This window comes from Halichoerus grypus, chromosome 4 (assembly GCF_964656455.1).
Source record: "Halichoerus grypus chromosome 4, mHalGry1.hap1.1, whole genome shotgun sequence".
NCBI lineage: Eukaryota > Metazoa > Chordata > Mammalia > Carnivora > Phocidae > Halichoerus > Halichoerus grypus.
In genome coordinates, this window is record NC_135715.1 from 161,981,791 (window position 1) to 162,001,561 (window position 19,771).

General features: G+C 32.9%; 1 protein-coding gene across 2 annotated transcripts in view; it reads left to right on the plus strand.

Annotated features, from left to right (window-relative positions):
* The window catches only part of NBEAL1 (neurobeachin like 1), a 179,444-nt gene that overhangs the window by 56,093 nt on the left and 103,580 nt on the right, over positions 1–19,771 (plus strand). Inside the window, exons 10-17 of one of the 2 annotated variants that reach the window (XM_036073916.2) lie at positions 4,437–4,523; positions 6,569–6,652; positions 9,584–9,682; positions 9,770–10,350; positions 11,077–11,209; positions 11,833–11,952; positions 13,820–14,123; positions 16,303–16,388. In XM_036073916.2, coding sequence (XP_035929809.2) covers positions 4,437–4,523; positions 6,569–6,652; positions 9,584–9,682; positions 9,770–10,350; positions 11,077–11,209; positions 11,833–11,952; positions 13,820–14,123; positions 16,303–16,388 — 1,494 coding nt within the window. The remainder of the gene's footprint in view (positions 1–4,436; positions 4,524–6,568; positions 6,653–9,583; positions 9,683–9,769; positions 10,351–11,076; positions 11,210–11,832; positions 11,953–13,819; positions 14,124–16,302; positions 16,389–19,771) is intronic. The other variant, XM_078071206.1, reaches the window with a different exon arrangement.

Below are 19,771 nucleotides of genomic sequence, written 5' to 3' on the forward strand. Positions count from 1 at the left end.
GAAGTAAATAGGATGAATATTTACAAAGTCAATGAAAGTACTACCACTAGAGAGTTAAGATGCCTCCCCCCACCTTTTAAACATTATTCTTGGGAAAGAAATCCTAGGGAGATGAAAACAGCATAAGAAAACTTTATAAAACCTTTTGTTTGTTGTTTAAAAAAAAAAGCAATGTGTTTTTATCAGTTACAAAGGCAACTTCATCAAGACAAAATCTCCCATGTATAAGAGAACCTGCCAGTCACACATTAGAGAAGAGTAAATCACTAGGATAAAATGTAGTTCCTACTAAAATTGATTAGTGTTTTTCTTCAATATACGAAACTCAGATATTTAAAAAAATGTCATATCAGGGTCAACAGTATCTTTTTTAAAAAGTGCAAAGCTTTTTGGCATAGTGGTCATGATGTTGAGCTAATTTTTGCTCTTTCTACTGTCCTATAGGCCAGAGTTCCTTATAATTCAGATCTGGAGACTTGCTGACAGTCCTAGCATTTTAAAATTTAATTACTTGATAGCATTTACCACATTTTGTTTTGAGACAGGAAATGCTAGAGAAGAAACCCATTTCAGAGGGGAAAGCCAGGCTTTGGGACCCCAGCCTACTCTGCTGGAGGTGGTGTTCTAGGCAGGATATTCTAGTCAGAATCGCTATAAACTCATCACTAAACATTACAGTTACTAAGTCCTAACAACATGGAAGAACCTTTAAAATAGACTGCCCAACTCTTTTATTATACAAATGAAGAAATAGGTCCTACGAGATTAAATGATTAACAGAAGGTTAATACTGTTCCATGATGGAGCCAGGATTTCTTAATTCAGGTATTCTGACCCTGAGTTCACTGGTTGTATGTAATTTTGTTGTATTGGTACTTAAGGTCAGTGGAAAAATGTTTTCTGTGTATTAAATATAGGAGGAGTACAGGTTTTATTGATAAATACATTTGATAGGGATAGGTTAATATGATTCTTAAATGTATAAAAATGTTCGGAATCTTGTGAAAACTTAAGTTCTTAAATATATTACAGGATGCCACAGGTGACTATGATTGACTTCTGTTTAAATTATTTTGTTAGTAAGGAATAAATAATTTATTCTATTTTACATAGTAATACAGAATCAAGACAACTGTTGTTTAAATATTCAGACTCAGAGGAAACATTGTCATCTAAAGCTTAAACAAACATTTTATGAATTACATGGAAAACTAGGCTGACTGCTGTAGTTTCTATGCTTTCTTTTTGTATGAGATTGACCAGCCAGTTTATGCATTAATTTCCTTAAGTATTTGTGTAAAGACCTTTGGTTTGTCAAAATGAGTTTCATCTTACTGTGAAGTACTTAGAATATAATTCAGTGAAATCATACATTTAACTTTTCTGATAGCTATGATGAACCTTAAACATTTGAGAGTTGTTTTGTGTCACCATATTGCATTTTGGAAGGGGGAATATGCTTTGAATTAATGTAAAAATTATTTTTAGAAGCTGTCCAAGGTATTTGGAGTAATGAGAAGAAAATAACAGCAAATTTCTAGTAGCAAAGAGAAGGGTTCAAAACCATAACATTTACTTTAGCATTCTGCTTGGAGTTTTAATCAGTTTTTAAAAAAATATAGATGTTGCAATGTATTATAAATATGTAAAGTTCTATTTGAGGACTTAAGTCATAAGATTCTGGAAAGCTATTGATACTGTTGTCTTGTTTACATTCCTTAATTTATTTTCTTCACTTTCTTCCTTTCCTTCTCCACCTCTACCCCTGAAAATCAAATACAACAAAAAAATTATCACTAAAGCAGTCTTGGTAGGAATGAGAATTTATGAAAGGAACAACTAAAGGATGCTTTGTGGAAAAGATTGTTGGGAGTGGATACATAGAATGGTATAGTTGAAAGGTTGATTTTGGGAATTGTACCTGCCTGGATTCATACACATTGCCTTATTTGAACAAGGTTCTTTTCATTTTTTTAAAGTAGATTTTTATTTCAATTCTAGAGCAATAATCAATATAGATTTTGGAGGAAAAAAGAAATATAAAAAATATATTTTCTTAATCTTTTTATAAAATGTGTGTATATATAAATCTTTAAATTTTAAAAACTGTGGCAAAATACCCATAACAATATTTCCACATACATTTTTAATGAGGATATATTTTTCTTTACAAAATTGGAATACCAGTGAATATTTTTGTATCCTGCTTTTAAATGTATTATATCATGAGTCTTTCCCATATACCATCATATATTTTTCAAAACATTGTTTTTAATGACTGCAAATATTTCAACCCAGCAGTTTTCAGAGTATGGGGTCCCCAAGATCATTTTAGGGAATCTGCAAAGTCTAATCTTAACATTTCAGTTTGAGGCTAGATTTTTTTTCATAAACTTGAATCAAAACAACATTATCATAACAGTCTGAATGCAAAGTAGATATTAGAGTTCATCTGTCTTCTATCAAGTCAGACTTTTAAAGAGATTGCAAAAATGTAAAAGCAGTGCCATTCTCACTAATGTATATTTGAAAAATAAAGGTTTTTTTCATAAAAATGTGTTATTTATGTCATCATGTAATATTGAATGACTAAACAAATATTACTTAAATGTTTTGATTTTAATTTTTCATGTGTAAATATTGAGAGATGTAACCCCACATAAATAGAAATTCTTTGTGGTTCTCAATAATTTTTAAGACTGTTAAGTGGTCTTGAGGCCAGAAAGTTTAAGGACTTCCCTTTCAGCATATGGATGAATCATAATTTATTTAACTATTCTACTGTTTAAGGATATTTGGGTGGTTTCTTACTTTATGCTATTGTAAATAAAGCTGAAGTGAGCATCTTTGTTTTAAAATCTTGGTGTGAGTTTCTGACCGTTTTTAGGGTAGATGTCTAGAAATACAGTTACTGACAGAGTAATTTTAAGATTCTTGATATGGATTGCTTTCTAGAAAACCTTTACTCATTTTTGCTTTCATCAGTTTTTAGCATTTCTGTTCCCTGCACCAGATAACATGGAATATTACTATTTAAAAAATTTTGCTATTGTGACACCTGGGTGGCTTAGTCAGTGAAGCATCTGCCTTCGGCTCAGGTCATGATCCCAGGGTCCTGGGATCAAGCCTTGTGTCTGGCTCCCTGCTCAGCGGGGAGTCTACTTCTCTCTCTCCCTCTGCCCCTCCCCCCTGCTTATGTTCTCTCTCTCTCTCTTTCTCTGTCACTCTCTCTGTCTCTCAAATAAATGAATCAAATCTTTAAAAGTAAATTTTGCTGTTAATAATAACAGCTTTCATTTATTAAACCCTTGTTATGTGCTAGACACTATGTTAATAACCTAGCGTGGATTATCTCATTTAATCTGCACCCGTGTTTCATGAGTTACTCTTTTCCCTTTTGAGAAAATAAGCTCAGAGAAGTTAAGTCGTTTTTCTTAAAACCACACAGCTAATAATTAGCAGAACCAGGATTCAAATCCAGGTTTCTGATTCCAATGCCTATGTTGTGTACACTAATCTATTTCTAGGTTAAGCTTTATATATGTTCTACATATCATGTCATACCTTATCTTTATCTATTTTATTTTATATTGCATTATTTCAGTATATGGACTTTTGTTTTTTATTTTCTGATAGAACTTCCTGAGAAGAACTTCCTTCTTAGGCTGCTCTTGATAAATTCCTTTATAAATCTAACTTTCTTTCCCTTTTCACTTACATTTGAATTATCTTTCTTTTTATACAAAATGTGCCTGAGATCTTTTGGGATGCTAATTTTATATACTTAAACCAAAATACTTGATTCCCTTAGCAACCCCCATGTATGTCAGAGCTAATCCTAATCCCCTGTTGTGTAGAAACTAATATAAATTATACTCAACTCTTCATAATTTTGGAAAATAATTACCTCCTTTGTCAAAGCACATTAGCATATTTGAGACTCTGATAAGTATTTTCAGAAAGAACTCTTTTTTAATAGCATTTTATAAACATACTTGACTACAGAATCCTTACTGTACATTATTTACTACAGTATCTTTAATCTACCTCAAAAGCAAATTTCCTTCTTTTTTGTGATACATTTTCTGCTGATTCTTGAAGAATTTAGGAATATTAACTAATCTACTTGTTGCTATTATTTCTTATTTTAGTAACTTCAAGTTCCAAAAGAGAAATAACTAACAATGAATTATATACTATATGAACTAATGTTAGTTTGTAATCCAAAAAGTGAATAGTTGATTGTCAGTTTAAAAGTGATATACTTCATCGCTTCTCGGCCTTTTGGCTAAGATCAAGTGTAAAAGTGATATACTTCACCAGTGGGTTCTTGAATTTATTTTCAAGAGACATGGAAATCCATTTAAACTTCATTTCTGCTTATAGGTAATTATTTCATGTTCTTTCTCCATTATTCTTGTCTCTGTTTTTAACAGCTCTTTTTAAATGCTAACACTAAGGTGGCAGACAAGAACGAGAAAGACCTTGCCAACAAATTACTGACAGAAATAAATGAGGACCAGGTATCTACAAAGCCTGCATCTTGTTTCATCTGAAGTCCAAAATCAGTCAATGGGAGTAACTATTCCTGTACTTTTCTTCTTATGTCTTAAAATATACAAACACTATCTAATTCTAATCTTCATTTATTATTTTTAAAAATTGTTAAAAAATTAAAAATAAAAATTTTTTTCATCTAAAAGATAAATATATTGAAATCTTGGTGGTTGATATAAATGATCAACAGTATTCCATCTGTATATGTGTGCATTCTTTTCAGTTTAAGGAGACACAAAGTACAGGAATGGAATCCCAATATCAATGCTGTCCACGTGGTGGTGACTTCATATTTTGGGAGCTTCTTTCTCTAAGCATTGTGGTGTATTGGAACCTTAGGCTTTGTTTGTGAATATGTATGGTCAATTTTAATATCTTGATTCTTTGCTTCTTGTTGACAAGTAATGATTATAATTCAATGGACATCCGAATCCTGGAGGAAGGGGAGAAGATGCTGAACTCTTTGAGTCTTAATTTAGCATAAAACTTTTAACTGTTTTCTTTTCTAAAAAGTCACCCCTATATGGGTATAGAGCAGAAATAAGCAATTTTTGTTGCTTTTCAGCATTAGGTAATTCAGTTTTGAAAAAAACTACCTATTAAAAATGCTTTGGTTTTTTTCGTTGCCAAAATGTTTTCAGAGAGCTTACATGATGTCTTTTGTTATCTTAATACCCAGGTTTATAAATAGAGCTGTGGTGTAAAGAGACATGAAAATCTATTATTTTCTGTTCTGGATGTAAAATATCAACTATAGAGTACTATTTTAGATTTCTCTATAAATGTTAGTCTTAAGGCCTTCTTATGTAGATTAATAAAATATTTACAATGATATTCTTAGAGGTTTATGTTAGTATTCCTAATTGTAGGTACTATGGCCTAGTCGTCTTGAACAAAGTATAAGAAAGATCTTACTCATATGAAATTCTTTATACAGAATGATTAATGTATATTATGTGTTTATTACATAATGTTTAATAACATCAACAAAAATCAAGATACTGGCTTAAATAACTAGCCTAAAAATGATAGACCTTAGCTTAAAATGACAGATCTAATCAGTCCCCTTTTACTCAAATCATTTTTAGTGGAAGGGAGAGGAGTAACTAGTTTAAGTCATAGTAATATATTCCCAAAAGCAGATTTTTGGGACTGTGAGTTTTTACAACTTTCTACTTCTCCTGCTATGCTTTCATGGTTGATTAAACCTGATGATATAACAGTCATGTTCAGTTTTTTAATGTTGTTAATGTTACCTTTTGTTTTCACATTTTTTCTCTAAATGCATGGCCCTGAAATTTAACACATCTCTTTATGATGAAGCTTAAACAGAAATAGACAAAATGAAGCTGAAGCTGGTTTTTATTTTTTACTTTTTTATTTTTTACAGCTTTTGGCATTAAAGGTTGCCTTCTCAAAAACATGATAGTGCTTATAGATACATGTTTCATATTCTATTCTGCCTCAAATTTTGCATTTTATGTAAAAATAGATACGCCTTGTGTTTGCAAGTGTGATTGGTGAATAAACGTACCATTTCAATTATAATGCAGGGCTTGTAAACCAAATAACACCATTTTAAACATCTTATTATACATGATAATGAAATTTCAACCTAGGAAGTTCAATGTATTTCTGAAGGGAAATTAAAATGTGATAGAATTTCTAGTGATAGCCTTCCCTCCCTTCCTCTGGAGATTGTCCATTATTTTTAAAAGCATGTATTAAGCTTGGTGTTCTTTTGGTTTTTGTTTTTTTCCAAAACATTTCAAAGTAATGAGTGAATGTGACTTTAATCCTTCTTGACACATGGCTTATTTTCTGTCAAGTAGGTAACTTTTCTTGCAGGTATAGTGTTTCAGAAATCTGTTTTATTGGAAGAGGAATGTATTGCATGTTAAGTAATTATTTTTTTCAGGTTTTCAGAACAAAGGTTTCCTAACAATACAAATCTTGAACACATTGTTAATTTCTTACCTTTTCTTTTTTTCTCTCTCTCTCTCTATGGTAGGTGTTTCAGGGACAGTTGGATTGTTTGGCTATATCAACCATTCAGGCTTTGACAGCAGTAATGAACAAATCTCCAGCTGCTAAGGTGAAACATACATCCTTAAGCTCTAAAATGTTATTTTAGATAAACTAATTTTCACTGTATAATTCCCAAAGTAATGTATGAAAGTATGTATATAATACCTGTGATTTCACACCTGAAGTGAAATAGTTCACAAGCTATCTCAGTGTAAAGAATCTTTTTGCTGTTAATTTTAGAGCAAACACCTATGGGCACTACTTTGGGATTATATGATAGAACTGTAATTTCGTAGAGATTTATAGTGTCAGTCAACAAAGGTAGCACTGATGTTGGAATGATCATTTTATGTGATTCTATGGTTAGTGTGTTTAAAGAATTACATTTTATATCATAGTTTTTCTTCATTAATAAAATAATCACTCTTTGACTATTTGCGCAGTTTATGACTGCCTAGATTGTGAACATTTTCCACATGTGAACAGCCTTACCAGTTTGGGACTTGTTTTTCCACTTGGCCGTGGAAATTCTGCTTTTTTGTTACTCTCAGGATTTTCTTTCCATCTCATTCACTACCACTGACTTTGTCCTGCTGGTCACTGATGCTGATTTTGTGCTAGTAATTTCCTCACTGAATAGTTTTAAGGATTAATGAGATCATCTGTATAAAGTGGTAAGCATAGTGCCAGGCACATGATAAATGCTTAATGAATATCAGTGCCTATCATCATCATCATTATTATTACCGTTACCATTTTACCTTCTGTCTACCACCTCTAATATAAATGGCAGACATGAATGAATTATTCTTTGTTCCCTAAGCCATGCCTTCAGTAGTATTCCTTACTGTCCATTGGTTTTTGTTAGGAGACTAACGATTGCTCTATAAATGTTGCTATGTATAACTCATGGTTAGATGCCTACCAGATAGGCTTTTACAACTTTTACAGGCTGGCTTGGGAATCAAATCCCATTTATAATAGTTGATCTAAGAAAAAAATAATTTTAAGTTCTCAGTAACTGGTTTATGAATATAATGGGTTGGCTGTACTGTATTATGATATTCAGACCTGGAATGATGTTTAAGTCTTATTAAAATATAACTTTTTTATTATGTAATGCTTTGCATGGTTTAAAATTCAAAAGGTTATTTTAAAAATACCCTTTTTTGGGGCAGCTGGGTGGCTCAGTCAGTTAAGCATAAGACTCTTGACCTCAGCTCAGGCCTTGATTTCAGGGTTGTGAGATTGCCCCCCCCACGTCTGGCTCCATGCTCAGCATGGAGTCGGCTTGAGATTCTCTCTCTCCCTCTCCCTCTGCTCCTCTCCCCGCTCATGCTTTCTCTCTTTCTCTTTCTCTTTCTTTAAATAAATAAATAGAATCTCTGTTTTCCAAAAGCCCTTTAAAAAAATGATTGGTATTCTTTTTTTTTTAAGTTTTTATTTAAATTCCAGTTAGTTAGCATACGGTGTAATATTAGTTTCAGGTGTACAATAGGGTGATTCAACAATTCCATACAATACTCAGTGCTCATCACAAGAGGTACATTTCTTGGTCCCCATCACCTATTTAACCTACCTACCCACCCATCTTCCCTCTGGTAACCATTAGTTTGTTCTCTATAGTTAAGACTGTTTCTTGGTTTGCCTCTTTCGCTCTCTCCTTTTTTTTTTTCTTTTTTTGCCCTTGGCCTGTTTATTTTGTTTCTTAAATACCATATATGAGTGAAATCATATGGTATTTGTCTTTCTCTGACTGACTTATTTCTCTTAGCATAATACTCTCTAGATCCATCTGTGTCATTGCATATGACAAGATTTCATTCTTTTTTATGGCTAATATTCCATCATATATATATTTATATATCTGTCTGTCTACACACACACACACACACATATACACACTCTCTCTCTCTCTCACACTACATCTTCTTTATCCATTCATCATTTGATGGACACTTGGGCTGTTTCATAATTTGGCCATTGTAGCTAATACTGCTATAAACATAGGGGTGCTATATCCCTTTGAATTAATATTAAAAAATACCTTTTGAAAAAAGATTCTCTTCCTACCCTTGGCTCACAGTCAACTAGTTCCCCTCCCCAGAGACAACCAGTTACTCATTTTGTTTGAATCTTTTGATTTTGTAGTAAGTGTGTAAATTTATGCCTGATTTACTGGACCAATTTAGTATTACTAGCTTTTTTGGTTCTCTTTTTATTTTACTTTATGGTTTTCTGTGCCCACAAGTTCAAAAATACATATGACTTTAGACCTTACTAAAATGAACTTGATGTTCCAGATAATTCAGTCCATTTAGATACAAAAAGCAGAGAGAAAACTACCCATTTTTTCTGGTCACTACTCAAAATTGCCAGAACTCTTTAGTCTTCTAGACTAGTCTTCTAGACTGACTCCTGTTACCCCTAAAGTCTCATTTTTTCTTCATTTTTGTTTTGACTTCATGTAATACTATATAATTACAAATCAAGTGAAGAAAGGAAGTGATTGTACCCTAATCTGAAATTAATATAATAATTTTATAATATACAATTATTGCTTATTTCATTATATTTTGGTAGATTATGGTCACATCATATTTCAGAAGGTATATGGAATTTATTTTAAGATGAAGAAGTGATCTAGGAAGCAAATATTGACCTCAGTCTTTTCAACATTAAGTTAATTAACTTAAATGGGTATTACTCAGCATTTTATTTTATTTATTGTTTTAAAGATTTTATTTATTTATTTGACAGAGGGAGACACAGAGAGAGGGAGCACAAGCAGGGGGAGTGGGAGAGGGAGAAGCAGGCTTCCCGCAGAGCGGGGAGTCCGATGCGGGGCTCGATCCCAGGACCCCGGGATCATGACCTGAGCCGAAGGCAGACGCTTAACGACTGAGCCACCCAGGCGCCCTTTACTCAGCATTTTAAATATTCCATTAAATTCAGTCTTTGAAAATATGCTTTGATGTATGTATTTCCCTTCCTCTAGGAAGTATTTAAAGAAAGAATTGGTTATACACATATGTTTGAGGTTTTAAAATCCCTGGGTCAGCCACCACTGGAACTACTTAAAGAACTTATGAATATGGTGAGTTTTTTAGCTTTATTAAACAAGTTCCATTATCTCCATGTCCAAGGTGGTTACTAACCTTTTGTCTTTTATGTTGCTTTATAGGCTGTAGAGGGTGACCACACTTCAGTTGGGATTTTGGGCATTAGTAATGTCCACCCTCTCTTGCTTCTTATCCAGTGGCTTCCAGAGCTAGAATCCCATGATCTGCAAATCTTCATCTCTGATTGGCTGAAAAGAATTTGTTGTATCAATAGGCAGAGTCGAACTACTTGTGTCAATGCAAACATGGGACTTCACATCATCAAAACTCTTGATTCCCATTCTTCCCTCCATCGAACTTGTGCTGAGAACTTGATTGCACTTCATGGTTCCTTGGGGAGTCAGTCAATGAGCTCAGAAGAAATACGTCGACTACTAAGATTGCTGAGAGTGGATGAATCTGAGTATATTCACCCTTATACCACTCCTGTGACTCGAGCAATTCTGACAATGGCCCGAAAACAAAGTCTAGAGAGCGCGCTGCAATATTTTAATTTGTCACATAGTATGGCAGGAATTTCTGTGCCTTCCATACAGAAGTGGCCAGGGTCTGCCTTTTCTTTCAATGCTTGGTTTTGCTTAGATCAGAATCAGTTGACTCTTGGCAATGCTAACAAAGGAGGAAAAAGAAAACAATTGTACAGGTACTGGTACAAGTTACGGAATATAAATGAACACTGTCATAACAGCATGTGCTGTAATTCCCAAAGGGGAAGAAGCTTTTCAAGCATCTAATTTTTGAATGCAGAACAGTTTATCTGAAGCCTCTTTATCCTTAGGGTGCACACAGTTTAATTATAAGTGTTTTATTGCTTTCATGATATTGATTACATGTCTCACATATTTTGCTAGTTCTTAGGCTAGTTTGGGAAAAAAGTTCCTTCTTAAAAGTATTGTAAAAGTAGAGAAAAAAGAATAACAAATTTTAAAATGAATGGTGATCTTTGTGTTCCATTGAAAATGCTGTATATTTATATGAAGGATCAGAAAACCTTTGTGTATGTACATCCAAACTTAGTTACTTCAGTAACTAATAATTTTTAATATGCCATGTGATTTTTAAGACTTTTATTTATGCTTTCTCAATCCTATTTGAAAGAATTTTGAAGATTTGAAAGTTTATTGTTTTACTGTTGTTTGATAATGGAATTCCACTCATATGGCTACCTTTAATAATTTACTAAACCAGTAAGCCCACAAAAAGATTTAAGAATTATCTTTGAAGCAAGATTGGACTGACGTGTGGCAATAGAATGTAAGCCACAGCATTATTGATAAAGATATTCATGATGACATGGTTTTGTGTGTTTCAGTGATGATAAAGCTGAAAAACTGATTTCGAAAGTTCTTATAATATATATTTTTGTTAGCTTCTTTACAGGAAGTGGCATGGGTTTCGAAGCTTTTATTACCCATTCAGGTATGTTGGTTGTGGCAGTGTGCACAAAAAGAGAATATGCTACAGTTATGCTTCCTGACCACAGTTTCTGTGATTCCCTCTGGGTAAGGTTTTAGGACATCACATTTAACTTTCTGGTTCTTTCCTTTAAAGACACACTTGGTGTATGTACATCAGGAGTTGTCTCCTTTTTGAGAATCGATTAATTTTCACTTTAAAATTCTATGTATGTTGAAGTTTATAAGGAAGTTAATATTATTATCATCATCATTATAAATTCAGCAGCAGTAAGTTTTCTTCTAAAAAATTAAAAGGAAGTGTTATAATTTCTTTCAAGTTTTCTAAAATCAGATTTGATTTTGAAATTCAATTTAAAATGAGAACATAAATTGTTAAAAACAATGCATTTCGGTTGCTTTTCTTGAAGTATAAATTGCTTCTCATTAGAAAAATTGATTGTAAAGAATACTCAAACTTGGAAAATGCAGAAAAGATACTCTGTTAAAATTATGTATAAAGTTTCTAGAACAGATGTAAATGCCTTTATAGTACTACGGAAAAATTGTCATTCACTTTAAGAACAAAATTTTAATCAGCATTTAAGTATGCTTAAACTCAATGTTCTACTATTAACACAAACTAGTTATAAAGTAATACTCTGAAAACATTTGTCATTCCAAAGATTTAATGTAATTTTAGTCTTTAAATGTATGTCTTACTTTATTAGCACAACATAACCATTGTTCACATGCCTGGAAAAAGACCCTTTGGTCAGAGCCTTGTCTATATCTATGACAACGGACAGCAGAAGGTCTCTGCCCCTCTCAGATTTCCTGCCATGAATGAAGTAAGCACATCTAATCTACTCTTTTTTTTATTTAAATTCAATTAATTAACATATAATATATTATTGGTTTTAGAGGTAGAGTTCAGTGACTCATCAGTCTTATATAATACACAGTGCTCATTACATCACATGCCCTTCTTAATGCCCATCACCCAGTTACCCCATCCCTCCACCCCCCTGCCCTCCAGCTATCCTCAGTTTGTTTCCTGTGATTAAGTGTCTCTTACGGTTTGTCTCCCTCTCTGGTTTCATCTTGTTTTATTTTTTCCTCTCTTCCCCTGTGATCCTCTGTTTTGTTTCTTAAATTCCACATATGAGTGAGATCATATGTTGTCTTTCTCTGATTGACTACTTCGCTTAGCATAATACCCTCTAGTTCCATCCACGTCGTTGGAGATGGCACTATTTCATTTTTTTTAATTTTATTTTTTTATGTTATGTTAGTCACCATACAATACAGCGCCAGTTTTTGATGCAGTGATCCACGATGGCTGAGTAGTATTCCATTGTGTGTATATATATACCACATCTTCTTTATCCATTCATCTGTCGACGGACATCTGGGTTCTTTCCATAGTTTGACTATTGTGGACATTGCTGCTGTAAACATTGGGGTGCAGGTGCCCCTTTGGATCGCTACATTTCTATCTTTGGGGTAAATACCCAGTAGTGCAATTGCTGGGTCAGAGGGTAGCTCTATTTTCAACTTTTTGAGGAACCTCCATACTGTTTTCCAGAGTGGCTGCACCAGCTTGCATTCCCACTGGCAGTGTAAGAGGGTTCCCCTTTCTCCGCATCTAACCTACTCTTTATGGGACCCATTGGTTGAGAACTCTTGAAAATTTTCTGTTTAATGTAGAAGGTTCTGTTTATTTTAAATATGTGCCCATAAATTTTAAAGTGTTTTCTATATTCTAAGATACAGTAAGTTAATATTTAATACTATTAGCCTATCATTGTTAGATGAAGTCAGACAACATGTAATAAAAACAACTTAAGGAAGAAACAAATGTAGTTAAAGGCTTAGGGGGAAAAAGACTTATAATAGGAAAGCCAAAGAAATTGAATAGAGCAGAGCAAAGGATCATTTAATAAAGCCCTCCAAGGGGTGCCTGGCTGGCTCAGTCGGAAGAGCATGAGGCTCTTGATCTTGGGGTTGTGAGTTCAGTCCCCATGTTGGGTGTAAAGATTCCTTAAAAATAAAATCTAAATAAATAAATAAAGTCCACCAGTATACAAAATACTTTGAGACTATTATGTTGGACTGTTTTCTATCCCACTGAATTTGAAATAATAATGAAGAAACTTTAAGCCTTTACATATTATATTGTAGTCAGATACAAGGTGGAATTTATTTACTGAGATGATTCTTAAAGAACATTAGTGTAAAAGTTCTTTGAGAATTCTTAGATGATTTTGAAAGAGCCTTTTTTGAAGATAAGAGATATATTATTTCCCAAGTCGTCCTAGGAGTCTAGTAATTTCTTGTTGATGTTTATCCTGATGCTCATTACAGGATAACCTGTAATTAATATTATTATACAAATGTGTAGTTCTGTTTATACATTTTAAGGGAGAAAAGTAGTAATTTTCTCTATTTTAGAATATAGTAAAATTGTTAAAGTTTTAAAAAATGCTCATTAAAATGTGAGTTATAAAAGTAATGCATCTAAATCCCATAGGCCAAAAGTAACATCTATAATGACTTCTTAATGTGCGCACACATATGCACACATTATGATGCAATAAAATTAAAACTTTCAGTTTTTTTCCATCTATTTGTTTTCTTAATTTTATGTACTGTTTTATTTTCAATATCAAGATAGAGATGTAATTAAAATTGTATAATTTGTTTCTTAATTTTTAGCCTTTTATTTCCTGCTGCATTGGTTCAGCTGGGCAAAGAACCACCACTCCTCCACCTTCCCAAATCCCAGATCCACCTTTTTCTTCCCCCATTACCCCTCATCGGACATCATTTGGTGGAATTTTGTCATCAGCCTCCTGGGGAGGAACACTTGAAAAATCAAAATTGATTACGAAATTGATATCAGCTGGAACCCAAGATAGTGAATGGGGATGCCCCACATCTCTGGAGGGTCAGCTAGGGTCTGTTATCATCTTCTTTGAAGCACTACAGCCTCCTCAAGTGAAGGCATTATATTTAGCAGGTAAGCATGTACAGTCATATTATTTAAACTTAAATAGGTTTTTTTGTTGCTTACATATATTTTGAAGAATATATTTGATCTGAAGAGTATATTTGTATTTGTAATGGAAGCTGAAAGGGAAGAAAAAGCCCACTACATTCCATGCCCCCCACACCTCCAACTTGATTGGCATATTATTGACATAAAACATAGGTAAGTTTAAGAAGTACAATGTAATGATTTGATACACATGTATATTGCAAAATGATTACCGCAATAAGGTTAGTTAGGACCTCTGTCCCTCACATAATTACAATGCTTTACATGTGTTGTGATAACATTTAAGATCTACTCTCTTAATAACTTTTTGGGATATAATATAGTACACCATACTTTTTTTGGTAGGCATAAATAAAGCAAACCTTTAGGAAATTTTTCAAATATCATCCATAATAAGGTCTGTATTAGTGTGTTAGGACTGCTGTAACACAATACCACAGACTTGGGTGGCTTATACACTATTTCCTTACAATTCTGGATGTTATAATTCCAGGATCAAGTTTCCTTCAGGCTTGGTTTCTGTTGATGACTCTTCCTGGCTTATAGATGGCTACCTTCTCAGTGTGTCCTCACATGGTGTCCATCTTTCCTTGGTGTATGTGCAAAAAGAAAGATGTCTATTCCTCTTCTTATAAGGGACATCATTTAACCTTAGTTACCTCCTTAAAGACCTTATCTCCAAATATAGTCAGTCATATAGGGGGTTAGAGCTTCAACATATGAGTTTGGGGGGACATAATTCAACATATAATATTGCCAGTACTTCTGACAGATTTTAATAAATTGTTGAAACAAAATATAAGCCTGTGTTTATAAGAAATCATATGACTGATTCTAAGATCATGTAAGTCTTGTTCTAAAACTGGTCATTTTTATAATTTATGTATTAATGTACCTGAAGAAATGAGGACAGAAGAATTAGGAGACCTTGGATAAGATTACAAGCTATTTTTGTTTTGGCTTTTTCCTTTTCTTTTGGCTGTGATTTTAAAGATACACACTGATTGTTATTATTGGATCATAACTATTTTCAAAGTTATATCTGTATTCTAGTAGGATGTTCAGGAGGTAAACTTCTAAGAATTCATATATATTAACTGCAGAAGAGCTATTATATGTAAAAATGTCTTTTTTAGGTTACATAGGAGTTTTGAGTTGAATGGGACTGCCTAGACTTTGAAAGTTTATATTAGAACCTTATCATTACTGTAAAACTCACCAAAGTATTTGAAAGTGATCTAAAATCTAAATAAATTATAAGTTAATAATAAGTCATTTGGTGTAGTCATTACAGCTTATATAGTTTGGATTTTATTTTCATAATTTTTCCAACTTATAATTCTACTCTTATAAATAATAATAATTTGTTGTATAGTCTTCATAATGATTGTTTTGAATGGCTGCATAATATTTCATTGAATCTATATTGCATGACTTACTTAGGTTTATAATTTTTAATTTGATATAAACTTCAAATATTAAATAATATGAACTATTGTACTTTTAATGTTTTCCTTATTTGGATGGGTTTACTTATGATAAATCCCAGGATAAATATTCAAAGTGTTCGAATTTTTTTTTTTGGCTCTCAATACATGTTGCCTAATCAATTTCCAAAAGGTGTATACCAGTTCACAGTGCATACTAGTAAAACGTAAGTATACTAGTTTCACCACAGCCTTATTAAGATGGAATGGTCAGTACTGTTTCCTCCATTTTTTGATTTAAGATGGAACCTTGTTGTAATTTGTATTCTTTGATTTTTTAGGAAGTCCTGTTAATTTACTGTTCAGTTTCTGTGATATCTATTCACATTATTGGCTGATTATTTTGCTATTTTGTCTTATAAATTTAAATTACATTAGATAAGCTAATAGGTAAATTTTGTTATATTTGATGTTAGTTTTTTAATACCATATAAAATTTCCTTTCTGTAGTGGAGATCAAACCACTCCCCAGCTTTTCTAGGTTTTAGACGAACTGGAGGTGATGTAAAAATAAAATTCATGTTGGCTAGTATGTTTTGACTGTGTTGAGTAGCTTGAAACAACTTAATTTTAAATTTTATCTAATTACACAGAACCAAAGAGGCCATATATATTCAGTGATGTTTGTGTATATGTGTATAAATAATTTTCAGGTCCAAACTGTTTAAGCCCTTGGAAATTTCAGGAGTCTGACATGGCTGAACTGCCCGGTAACATCCTTCTTCATTACACTGCAAAGGTGAGAGTAAATGCATGGAGTGTGTCTAGTTGTAACTATGCTGTGAACTAAAATTCCTTTTTTGTTCCTTTTGTCATTTCAATGGATAATTGAGAAAGACAGTCTTGAATTTCCATTAAAAAATTACTAATTTTCAAAAGAAGAGGAGAAGCAATAAAAATTAAGGTGTACTTCTCAACTAGGATTCAAATGTTAATCATTATGTCATCCCAGTAGAATGAGTGGGAATCGTTGTGGTGGGAATTTGTACTAATGAATTGACGTCAGTGAATGAAACTGTTTAAACTTATATTATCCTACTTTTTTGGAAGGAGAGATTAAACAGAATTACGCTCAACATTTTTTTGTTTATTTTTAAAATTATTGCAAGAAAACAAACCAAAAAAAATTGAAATGTTTATTTCAGAAGGAGAAAAAAGAAACTACTTACATGCATAGCATGCATTGTCCTTTTTCTTCAAAGACCTACCTAGCGAAAGTAATTAAGGTCAGCAAGAGCTGAGGGAAAGATCAAATGTAGAACTGGGAGGAAGAAAAGGAAAAATGGCGCAAACAACATTAGTTGTCTTCATTATAGTAAACATTGACCCAGAAGATGCTTTTTGTGAGATTATACACTGTAGAATTTTTTTTCTAGGTTAGCCAGCTAGTACATGATCATAATTTATTACTTTGAATTCTTATTTGTGATATTTGACCTAATAAAATTTACCTATCATTTGTATTCCCCTTTTATTTTTATTAATTTCAAGCCTAGAGAAGTTGAAAGAATGGTAAACTGAAATTGTGTATACTGTCCACCTGAATTCACCAATTATTAACATTTTGCCATACCTGTTGACTTTGTCTCCAATCTTTTGTGAAGGCAGATTGACATAGCTATCAGACACTTTACCCCTAAATATTTCTATGTAATCATTAACCTACCTAGGAAAATTATCAATAACTTACGTACTATATAACTCATTCAGATTTTCCCAGTTTTCCCAAAAATATTTTGTTTAGCCTTTTAAAGACTTAAATCTGGATCAAGGTTCATGCCTTGCATTGGCTATAATGTCTCTTGGGCCTCCTATTTTTTTAGTGTTTGCCTTTTGTAACACTAACTTTTTTCCAGAGATATGTTTGTCTGCTGAACTAGACTTCAAGTTATTTTCTTTGCAGGAACTATATCATATATTTATTTTCACTCTATTATAAGTAGATAGGAAATAATTGAATTTAATCTCACTAATGTATTTTTATCTGGTAATGTATTTGGTATCTCACATGTTCTAGACATGTGATAGCTGAGTCTTTTTGACATTATGGTTGTCACATTCTCTTTTCAAATTTAAACTTGATAACATTAGGTTGAATTTTTACTATTGGAATTTCCAGCAGTAAAAATTCTGTAATAAGAAAATAGTTGGGGCGCCTGGGTGGCTCAGTTGTTAAGCGTCTGCCTTTGGTTCAGGTCATGATCCCAGGGTGCTGGGATTGAGCCCCACATCTGGCTCCCTGCTCCGAGGGAAGCCTGCTTCTCCCGCTCCCACTCCCCCTGCTTGTGTTCTCTCTCTTGGTGTATCTATCTCTGTCAAATAAATAAATAAAATCTAAAAAAAAACAAAGAAAGCATTAAAAAAAGAAAATAGCTATTACTGTTTTTCTTCAAGAAACTCAGTATGACAAATATATGCAATAAACAGTTTCTTGGAAGACTATTTCTTGAAAATGGTGATAATATCATGATATGAGGGTTCTGTGGTTAACAGAGTTTGGGGAAATGGTGTATTCTGTACACCCATTTTGGAGATTGATGATACACTTGAAAAAGCTTATTAGAATCTTGTTAGAAACTAGTTTACTTTTGTTTTATTCTACTTTTTCATCAGTTTTTTGAGCATAGAACATGTTCTGTTTTTTAATCTCACAAGTGCTAGTCTGGGAAAAGCTGCTCTAGAGGATTTTTTGACAGTCAACAATTTTTCTTTTTGTACTCATTTGTAGGAGGTGTTAAACCATTCATTGTTGATAATTTTTTGTGTCTTCTCCAAGCCAAGAATTATGCTGAACTTTCAGGATATAAAGATGAATAAAGTGCCTGACTTTAAGAAGCTTGTAACTTAAACTGAAGTAAATAGGAAAAAAAAAAATAAGTGCAATAGTTTTATGAGCATTTTTCTTTTTAGCTACCATTTATTGAGTATTTACACTATATTAAGCACTGTGCTGAATGTTTTACATGTATTGTTTCACTTAACCCTTCACAAAAATTCTAAGGGGTATATGGTATTACCTGTGTCTTTTATAAGCTCTAGTTTTCTGAGGCTCAGTAAAGATAAGTAACTTGCCTAGCCTCATAATTCTAGTGAATGGTAGTGCTGGAGTTAGAACTCAGCCTATTTAATGCATATTCTTAACCACTATACAATATTTCTGTGTTGGAATTATGTACAAAATACAGTGAGCAACAAAGGTGGGTGGTTGGTTCTTTCAGGAGGTTAGAAGATTGTGTTTTAAAAGGAAGAGTTGAGTAGGGATGTGCCAGGCGTAGCAAGCAGCCTCTAAAAGGCACATACTGTAAAACTGGGATCTACATTTTTTGGGTTTAGGGCACTAAGCAAGCAGGAAGAGAAGATGGCAGGAAATTAAATTAGAGGGCACATGGAGGCCCGATGATAGCAAACCTCCCATGCCAGGCTAAGTAGGCAGTGGACAGGATTTTGAGGAGAAGAACAAAATATGATAAGGTTTGCATTTTAGAGAAAGGTCTCAAGTTGCACTATGAAAGTTGGATTGGAGGGATAGGAGATGGGAGGCAGCCATGCCATTAGGAGATTTATTGTGTGAGGATAGGTCATAGATAAACAAGACCCAAACTAAGGTAGTAATGGGAGAAGGACATTTCTGTCTCTGAGACTAATACAGTTTTACATTGAGTTAAATGTAAACTCAGCTTATATTTGTTTTATTAAAGCATTTTTTTCTCAGTTGCCTTAAGAAGAAAGCAACTAATGCATCATTTGTGCTAAAATTTGTAGGGTTTTTGTTTTTTTTTGGAATGGTGATTGGATTCAAGGATTCTTCATTATCTGCAAATTCACAGATTGAACGTGAAGTTATATGCTTTATAATTCTTTATGGAAGTTAACAAATAAGTTTGACAATTTCTAGAATGATGGACTAGACTCTGAGTATGAATATAACCAGAATTGTCAATAACATGAAAGAAAATAGTGTCTTATGCCTGTGATTGGATTTTTATATCATATTTTTCTCTTTCGTGATTTCTGTATCACATTTATACACATATTTTATTTGTATCAATGAAATTATGCCTAGCGAAATACTGATGGGAATAAAGCATTGAATTTTTTGAAGAGCCAAAAATATGTTTGCAT